The 10,416-nt window shown below is 33.9% G+C and overlaps 2 protein-coding genes across 2 annotated transcripts; both read right to left on the reverse strand.

Moving 5' to 3' along the window:
* Window positions 1–4,028: 4,028 nt before the first annotated feature.
* LOC25481071 (cysteine proteinase inhibitor 5) lies at window positions 4,029–4,392 on the reverse strand. Its single transcript, XM_013586443.3, has one exon. It carries the CDS (start codon window positions 4,363–4,365, stop codon window positions 4,036–4,038), a length of 330 nt encoding a protein of 109 aa, XP_013441897.2. The 5' UTR covers window positions 4,366–4,392; the 3' UTR covers window positions 4,029–4,035.
* A 1,818-nt stretch (window positions 4,393–6,210) lies between these two features.
* LOC120578190 (cysteine proteinase inhibitor 5) lies at window positions 6,211–6,540 on the reverse strand. Its single transcript, XM_039830536.1, has one exon. It carries the CDS (start codon window positions 6,538–6,540, stop codon window positions 6,211–6,213), a length of 330 nt encoding a protein of 109 aa, XP_039686470.1.
* Between the last annotated feature and the right edge of the window lie 3,876 nt (window positions 6,541–10,416).

Raw genomic sequence — 10,416 nt, forward strand, 5'->3', positions numbered from 1 at the left:
ATTTAGAGTCTTTTATGTATTTTTATAAAATATGCGTGACTTATTTGGTGTGTTATTTTATTTATATGATTTAATTTAATATATGAGAATATTATGTGAAATAAGGTTATTTTGGAGGGTAGGGTTTTGATTAGTAATTAATAGAATTTAGGGGAGGTTTAATGTAATAGGAGAAGTTACACTTTAGGGGATTAAGAAAAGAAAAGTCAGAAAAACAGTTTTCACGTAAAAACAAGTTGGAGAGGAGAAAAGCTAAGGCAAGGAGAGAAGACCAAGAGAGAAGAACTAGGGAACCGATTGCTGTGTTTTCTTTGTCTTTGCAATTCTAAGGTAAGGGTGGGATTATCTTTCAATGATTATAATATATAATTTCTGAAAATTAATCTAATTGAATAGTTCTTGAAGATAAAATTGAGAATTAGGGTATGAGGCTGATTTTGAAAGAAAGGTGTAAGAATTATGTTTAACATGTTGTAATTTGATGTTATGTATGATTTCTTAATCTGTAATGCTACTATATTCTGAATTGGATTGAGATTAGGACTAGTTGAATGAATTGAGGAAATTGTGTATGATTGTTGGAATGAGTTGAATTGATGTTGTTAATGCATGTTTTGTGTTTCTTTCGATGCCTAGTTGTGTATAGGACCTGTAAACAATCGCTGGAAAACGTTTTGGGTGATCAGGGGATTAAAATTGGGTTTTTGGAGTGGAGAGAGGTCTGAAATCGTAAGTTTTTACCCTGTACTGTTGAGTGGTCGCTTAAGCGAACATCCCGTAGCTTAAGCGAGCGATCAAAAATCGCTGCCCAGAATTGTCTTTAGCTGTTCGCTTAAGCGAACCATGAGCGAGCCGTAAGCGTAGAATGCCTTTAGATATGACATTGTGTTCGCTTGAGCGAACTGCGAGCGAACCGTGAGCGAGCGAGGACTTCAACCTTCTGTGAGTTGGTCGCTTAAGCGAGCTACCCGTCGCTTAAGCGAACTGGGCCTTAGTCAGCCTTTTTCTGAACCTTGCTTTGTGCACTAGGGGTCCCTTTTGAGTACTTCTAAGTGTTCCTTTAGCTTGTATAACTCTTGTATAGGCATCAAATCTTACTTATAATACAATGTTAATTGATTGGTTAATTTTATGAATTTTGGAGATGTTGTAGTTACATGAATCAAGTGATGAACATGTTGCATTAAAGGGGTGGTGAGTCATATAAGTACATATGCATTTGTTGAGTTGTATGTAGATATACACAAGTGGAGTCAGTTGCATAAGCATAAAAACGGTGAGGACCTCGGTCCTGAAACGCCTTGTCGTTCAAAGCGGTGGAACACTATGTTGTTCAAAGCGGTGTTAATGGGAGGACTCATGTCCTGATAAAAAGAATGCTTTAACCATTCTACAACGGTGAGGGCTTCGGCCCTGATATGGTACCACATGCATAGTTGCATTTGTTGAGGAGTCTTAGAGGAGTTGTCATGTCCCGCATGAGTCTTAGGAGTGGAGTCGGGTGGTTGCATGAATCGTTATTTGCTGGCTTAATTACCATTGGATATTGATGTTGCTAATGATGTTGTACTTATTTAATGGATGAATTGTTATGTTGATAGGGTGTTAGATTCATTGATGTTATTATATATTAATATTATTGTTTGAGAATCTCACCCCTTCTGCTTGGAAATGTTGCCCTTCCTATGGGTAACTTGCAGGTGATCCTGAGTAGTAGGTGGTGGCTCACTGTGTCTAGGGCTCTGATACGTGGGATGAGATTTTATTTCTTCAATTCTTCCTATGTATCAATTTTGAAATATCGTTGTTGTAGCCCTATGGATGATTTGGTTTCTTTCGATGAGGCGTTTGTGCCAAGAACAATTGTTCGAGTTTATTTAAGTTGAAAAATATTCCGTTGCAAGTTTAACGTTGTTTTTATGATGAATGTTTAATTAAATAGATTTTTATATATTCTATTTAAGAAATTTGATGATGTAGTGTGACATGCCCGTTGGGGTTTTACTCTGATTGTTAAAATATGATTATTTAATTGATTTTGGGAAACGGGGTGTTACAGACTAGACCAAAACCCTGAAAATGAACGGAAAAGAAAAGAAAAAGTGGAAACAACAAAACTGTCCAAAGAACAGATCAAGGAAATCTGTAATTAGGAAATCCACAATAAAAATTAGAATAGTTTTGTGACATATATAAATTTTTAAAGCAATCCAAGTATCAAAGTTACTGATACCTCTAACATTCCAATAGAGGAAATTCAATGATCACTCGAACGATTGTCACCCCGGGCACGAGATTTAGTAGGCTGCTTTGCTAAGACTTGTTGTACCTTGAGTTTCTGTTTCTGTTTTCTTGTTAGAACAGACATGAAGTCTTCAGCTGCTGATCTTTCATCATATTCTCGGACTCTTGCCCACAAATCTAAACCATGCTGGATATTCTTGCTAGGATGAACCTCTTGCTTTTGCAAAATAACCACATCTTGTTCCTTTTCTGTGGGCATAATTCCACTAACAACACTAGGTGGTTCGACAACCACATGTGATTTCAAGGCATGTGATCCAGCATACACGTCATCGTGCTCAACAACAGTATCCGTCTGAACCTGCACCGATTCTACAGACCCTTCATGCACCTCTTGGTGCTCAACAACATGTGATGAATGTGGTGTACTCTCAATGGGAACTTTGGGACTCTCCTCCAGCTCCCTCAGGCTTGAAAGATTGCGCTCACTCTCGTGAGAACCTTTGGGACTCTCCTCCAGCTCCCTCGGGCTCGAACGATTGTGATCCACCTCATCTGAAAGCAAACCAGAGACATCATCCATCGTGGGGTTCTCCAACACCTCCCTAGATGTCATATGTAACTTCTCTACTATCTCAGAATGCACATCAACATGCGCAACAGGGGAAACAACTTTTAACACTGGCATAGTATGTGGCAACTCTCCAGGAGAAATTTTATCAAACACATTGTGTAATGGAAAGCTGAAAGTATTGGACGACAAAGACATGTCCATCTGGGAACTAGCCACTGTAGAAGTAACAATCGGCCCCATCTGTGAATTAAAGGTTAAAGTAGGGGCAGGAAATGAAGCCGAAATGGCTAATGAAGCTGGTGCCAATGATGTAGCTGTAGGTGTAGAAATATCAGAGACCGGAACCCTCTGAGTGGTAGTAACAGTCGAAGCAACCGGAACCGGAACCCCTGTCCAAGTGCTACCTATGGACGTTGAAGCACCCACATCCTTGTTGTTGTTGTTCTGCCGTGTAGGCTTAGGGGTTGCTACCTCTGCTACAACAATCTATTTCCCTCGATCAATCTTGTCCTTAGGTGCTTGCGGATGTAACCAACGACAAGTAGAGATATCGTGCCCAATAGCGAAGAGTTTGTTCTTATGTCATTGAGATTTAATGAATTTATTAGTTGATTATTAAAATAGATTTTATTAATTCCTTAGTTGATTATTTAAATAATGTTATAAAGATGATGATAAAATATTTTTAATGAAAGGTAAATAAGGGAGGTAAAAAGTCAGACCAAAATGGTGTATCTCTTTTTTATATTGTTATAGATAGTTAGTATATTATATTGTTATAGATAATTAAAAGGGGTAATTTTTGTCATTTTGTGATGAACTCATGATTTGTTAGACCATGCTTTGAAAAAGACTAGTCTATAATCAAATATGATATTTTTTTTCTCGTTTGTCAACTATAATTTACTCCATTTCAAAAATATTATTAGTTTTGTCTCTAAAATGCTAAAACGATCAAAGTACCATCATCAATATAATTGTACAAAAAAAAATTGATATAAACTTTTCATAAAATCATAACCATATAAACTTTTCATAAAATCATAACCATAAGAAAATTTAAACATAGTTAAACGATCATATAATATATTTAGTTTGACAATTCCCTCCGATATAAAAAACATAAACTTTATTTTATTATAATAAGCTTTGATTTCTATATGATCATATAATAAGAAACATTCAATAATTTAAGAATGAGTTCCTAAAAAAAAAAATTAAGCATGAGGAATAAGTGCAAAGGCAATGAGGGTAAAGTTATCTGCTGGATTCTCTAACACAATAGCGCTAAAATTGTTAGAAGTTGAACCATCGTTAGCGGAAAGGGTGAGACGGTAGTTGGTCCCATTTTCCGTAACATCGGACACGCCATTGATAACTTTCTCAAATATCAGATTTGCCTCGGTATTGTGCTTGTTGTACTCGGTAACAGCAAAAGTAGCGACTTTAATCACGTGTGGATCATTGATATCTACAGGGATAGCTTGATTAGTTGCCGCTGAGACTAACAGAACAATGACGATAAGAACAAGAGATTGAAATCCCATGATGATTGTCTTATAATTGTTATCTCTTCAAGGTTCAAAAATCTTGATGGTGTGAGTGTGCCTTAGCCGAATTGGGTGTTATATTTATAGCACACAAATTATATCAAGCTGATATTTTTATTTTTTTACTAGTTGAAATAAATATAATAAAGTCAAATCCATATTTTTTTTTACTAAATTCAGTCAAATCTATTAAATTATATTAAAAGGGATTACAGATGAATTGAAAATTTATTCATTTAATTATATTTAAAACAATATTATGTACTCTTCTCATTTTTATCTATATTTTTCCCAAGTTAATTATATCAAGTTTGTATTATTCTTTTACTGGTGAAAATAAATATGATTAAGTCAAATAATTTATTTTCACCTATATAAAACCTTGAATAGATAATGATGTTACATATAAATTGAATATTTATTCATTTAATTTAAATTATAAAAAAATTAAGTATATGTTCTTATTCTTTTTTATCTATATGTTGAATAAGCAATATCGATTTGGTAATATTTTTTAAATATTAAGTCAAATCTTTTTTTTTTAATTAGGTCAAATATGTCATATTTTATCAAACAAGGTTAAATTTGTTTTTTTGAAGGAATCAAACAAGGTTAAATATAAGTTGAATATTAATCTTTTTAATATAATTATGAAAAAATTGTTGCCTATTTTTTTTTTTTCATATAGAGAATACTATCTATTCTAGAAAGTAGTTATAATTATTTAAAAAAATCAAAAATTTCACGAGGAATATTTTTTTTAACTATGAAGTCAAATATTTTTTTATGAATTGATTAGGTCAAATATGTTGTATTATATCAAATAAGATTAATGATAAATTAAAAATTAATATATTTATTTATAATTATTTTCCTACTAAGAATATTATCTCTTCTAGAAAGTAGTTACAAATATATAAAAAAATAATGTATAATTTTATGAATATGATTTTTATTATTTTCAACTAGAAAAATAATCATGCTATCACACAAGTCTCTGTCATATTAAATTTTATTAAAATATGAAATGTATAATATATTTGATTAATTAAATCAACACAACACATACAATGTTTCGATATATAGATGTTGACTGTCCTTGCGAGCTTAACTCCGTTGGTAGGAACAATGCATAATATATGCAAGGTTCGTGGTTCAAACCCCAGCCAACACAAAAAAATATACATGTTGACTTTGCTATTGTTATAATTATTGTGGATTGTTCTTCCTAGAGTTTGTTCTTATCTCATTGAGATTTAATGAAATTATTAGTTAATTATTAAAATAGATTTTATTAATTCCTTAGTTGATTATTTAAATAATGTTATAAAGATGATGATAAAATATTTTTAATGAAAGGTAAAAAGTCAGACCAAAATGGTGTATCTCTTTTTTATATTGTTATAGATAGTTAGTATATTATATTGTTATAGATAATTAAAAGGGGTAATTTTTGTCATTTTATGATGAACTCATGATTTGTTAGACCATGCTTTGAAAAAGACTAGACAATAATCAAATATGATATTTTTTTTCTCGTTTGTCAACTGTAATTTACTCCATTTCAAAAATATTAATAGTTTTGTCTCTAAAATGCTAAAACGATCAAAGTACCATCATCGATATAATTGTACAAAAAAAAATTGATATAAAATTTTCATAAAATCATAACCATAAGAAAATTTAAACCTAGTTAAACGATCATATAATATATTTAGTTTGACAATTCCCTGCGATATAAAAAACATAAACTTTATTTTATTATAATAAGCTTTGATTTCTATATGATCATATAATAAGAAACATTCAATAATTTAAGAATGAGTTCCGAAAAAAAAAAAATTAACCATGAGGAATAATTGCAAAGGCAGTGAGGGTAAAGTTATCTGCTGGATTCTCTAACACAATAGCGCTAAAATTGTTAGAAGTTGAACCATCGTTAGCGGAAAGGGTGAGACGGTAGTTGGTCCCATTTTCCGTAACATCGGACACGCCATTGATAACTTTCTCAAATTTCAGATTTGCCTCGGTATTGTGCTTGTTGTACTCGGTAACAGCAAAAGTAGCGACTTTAATCACGTGTGGATCATTGATGTCTACAGGGATAGCTTGATTAGTTGCCGCTGAGACTAACAGAACAATGACGATAAGAACAAGAGATTTAAATCCCATGATGATTGTCTTATAATTGTTATCTCTTCAATGTTCACAAATCTTGATGGTGTGAGTGTGCCTTAGCCGAATTGGTTGTTATATTTATAGCACACAAATTATATCAAGCTGATATTTTTATTTTTTTACTAGTTGAAATAAATATAATTAAGTCAAATCCATATTTTTTTTTACTAAATTCAGTCAAATCTATTAAATTATATTAAAAGGGATTACATATGAATTGAAAATTTATTCATTTAATTATATTTAAAAAAATATTATGTACTCTTCTCATTTTTATCTATATTTTGCCCAAGTTATATCAAGTTTGTAATATTCTTTTACTGGTGAAAATAAATATGATTAAGTCAAATAATTTATTTTCACCTATATAAAACCTTGAATAGATAATGATGTTACATATAAATTGAATATTTATTCATTTAATTTAAATTATAAAAAGATTAAGTATATGTTCTTATTTTTTTTATCTATATGTTGAATAAGCAATATCGATTTTGTAATATTTTTTAAATATTAAGTCAAATCTTTTTTTATTTAATTAGGTCAAATATGTCATATTTTATCAAACAAGGTTAAATTTGTTTTTTTGAAGGAATCAAACAAGGTTAAATATAAGTTGAATATTAATCTTTTTAATATAATTATGAAAAAATTGTTGCCTATTTTTTTTTTTTCATATAGAGAATACTATCTATTCTAGAAAGTAGTTATAATTATTTAAAAAAATCTGAATGGAATTGACCCTAAAAATTGCGATGCTCTGCTAGGGTTGCTAGCAGGAGCGCCGTTTCCATGCCTTGTTCACCCATTTCAATTTACAAAAATTCAACACCAATATTCTTACGTAATCCAATTCCATTATTGTCCATCCTTTTGATATTGGATCAATTTGCTTTTCACTTTGGTGATTGTAGATTACGTGTTCTTTCAATCTTCTTCAATTGTTTAAGTTTGATTGGTTCAATACCTTGTAGCCGCTTCACCTCATTTCATTTGGTGGGCTGCTACGTTCAGCTCCGACATCGCAATTTTTAGGCCCCTGATGGCATTCACGTGCCCATGGCCGTGTGTGTCCGACACCACACCTTCCGCATCAGCTACTGTGCAATCAGTTTCTGCAGCAATGGTGCAACCAATTTCAGCAACAACAAAATCATTTGCAGCAGCCCTAGCGGGTCCAAAAGTGATTGATGACAGACCTCTACCTACTCCATGCATTAAAGGCGATGCTTTGAGCATCCAAATCTGCCAGGAAGAGTACCATATGGGAGTGGAGAAGGCGTTAAGGGCTCGTTTGACTCTTAACAAGGGAGATAAGCCATACTCTGCACGTGACTTAAGCAATAAAATCGGAAAGCTTTGGAAAACATCGGCGGGCTGGAAAATGGTGCCTCTCGGCAAAGGATACTATGATTTTCATTTTGACTCGGCGGACGATCTAGGGAAGATATGGGCAGCAGACACAGTTAACCTCAAGCCAGGTTTGCTAAGGTTATCACAATGGACCAAAGATTTCAAATATCATGCTCAGAAACAGACACATGTATCTCTTTGGATTCGCTTGGTGGAGTTACCGCAGGAGTATTGGCGGGAGAGAACTTTGAAGGAAATCGCAAGTGCGGTTGGTACTCCGATTGACATAGATGGTCCGACACAAAACCGTACCTTTGGTCACTATGCAAGAATTTTAGTCGACATTGATCTTTCTAAGAGAGCTTATAATGAAATTCTTGTTGAGAGAGAGGGCTTCGCTTTCAAAGTGGAGGTTCAATATGAGAGGAGACCTTTGTTTTGTCATTATTGTTTCACTATTGGGCACAATGTCTCCACTTGTAAATGGTTACATCCGCTACCGCTAAAGGACAAGACGGATAGAGAGAAACAAATAGTTATTGCCGAGGCAGCACCCACAAAACCATCTCGGCAGAACAATGATGTGCGTGCTTCCACTTCGGCTAATGGTAGCACTTGTACGTGGGTTCCAGCTCCGGTTGCTTCAACAGTTACTACCACTCAGAGAATTCCGGTTATTGTAACTACATCATTGGCTTCGACCCCACTGGACATTCCGGCTTCTATGCCACAGTTGGAGTCGGTTCCTATTGCTACTTCAGCAGTTGCTACTTCTCAGATTGACGTCCCTGTGTCCGTACCGCCTTTGTTGTCAAATTCTTTCAGCTTTCCAATACACAACGTGTTTGATAGAATTTCTCCTGTGGGGTTGCCACATACTGTGCCAGTGTTAGAACTTGTTTCCCCTGATGCGAACGTTGACGTGTGTCATACCCCAAATTTTGACCACTTTTCTCTATTCTTACCCATTTTATTCCTATTTTTAAAGTCGGAAATTTTCGTCGTTTCAGACGAAATTTCGGTAGAGAGGTTACTTTGAAGTACCTCATTTTTGATTCCAAGTCGAGCCATGTTCCCTCTTTATTTTCTTTTTATTTCAGTATTTAATTTCCATCTTTTGTTAGTTTTAATTTTAGTTTTGGTTTTAAAATTAGTTACTCTTTTTAGTTTATTTTCTATTTTTGTCCGATAATGTCAATGAGTCCGAAAAATCCCAGCAAGGGTCCAAAAAATATTTTTTTCATTCGCCTCAAATTCAGGCAGATTCGCAGAGTCAAACTTTTGTTTCCAAATCCAGTACACTGTTGCGGTTTTCTGCAAGTTGTTTCCTTTTTCCTTTCAACCCTAATGGTATAAATTAAAACCTGCAAAAAGAAAACAGGAGGCTGCACTGTTCACACACGGACAGAGAGAGACTTTTTCAGCCGCAACAGTCAACACCCCAACCCTAATTTCATTTCTCTCTCCGATTTCTAAAATCAAACACAAAAAAATCATCTAATTTCTCAAGAACACTATGAACACTAAAATTCCAGTATCATGATTCGACCACAAAAAAATACAAAAGATTCCAAGTTAACAACACAACCAAATCGACAGAACCGTAAATCTGACACATTCAAGCCATAATTCAACCGGAATCGGAGGAGGAGATTGGAGCGTGAATCGAAGTAAATCCGAACCGTTTTGAGCGAAGAAGAAGCTAGATCGGACGTTTTTTTTTTTATTTTTCTCAGAAGTATAACCTCCAAGATCGTAACCGATCTAAAGAGGTAACCAGTGTCACTTTGTTCTCTCTTCTCCTTTGCATTTTACTTCCTAAATCTGTATGAGATGTGAGTTTCTTTTTTTGGAAAACGGTTGGGAGATAGAAATTTTTGAAACCGATCTTTAAAGTTCAGATCTAGAAGTTTTGGTTGTTTGTTTGTGAAAATTAAGTAGATTTTCGAAAAGTATGAAGAAACGGATGTTTAAAAACGTAAAAACTTTTTTGATTTAGAGGAGTTTGAAACTCCGGCGCGGTGGTGCCACCACCGGCCACCGCGCCGGAAAACATGAACTCGTCGGAGAAGATGAACCTTCATCTTTTTTTTTTCAGAAATGTTTTAAGAGGAGAGTAGAGAGAGAAGTGAGGGTTTTGATTTTAGAGAGAGAAGAGAACAAGAAAAAATGAAAAATAAACCGGTGCTGCCCCTTTTATAGAAACGTTAACCGGTTCGGTTCGCCTGTGAACCGATATAGGCTTGAACCGGAACGGTTCACTCTAAGTCCAATGGATTCTCTCTCTCGGCCCATTTTCTTTGTTGCTGGAACTTTTTGCTGTTTGCTGTTTGCACCTACTATTTCCACTACTGTACCGCTACATTCCATTGTGTTATAATTTGTTGCAATATTTCTAACCTCTTTTATCATTTTCATATTTTTGTTTAGCATCTTACTTATGTCTAAAATCATGCATATTTATTTTGACTTATTTAGTTCTTTAATTTTGCCTCATGCATTTTCTTGTTTTAATTT

This window comes from Medicago truncatula, chromosome 1 (genome assembly GCF_003473485.1).
Source record: "Medicago truncatula cultivar Jemalong A17 chromosome 1, MtrunA17r5.0-ANR, whole genome shotgun sequence".
Taxonomy (NCBI): Eukaryota; Viridiplantae; Streptophyta; class Magnoliopsida; order Fabales; family Fabaceae; genus Medicago; species Medicago truncatula.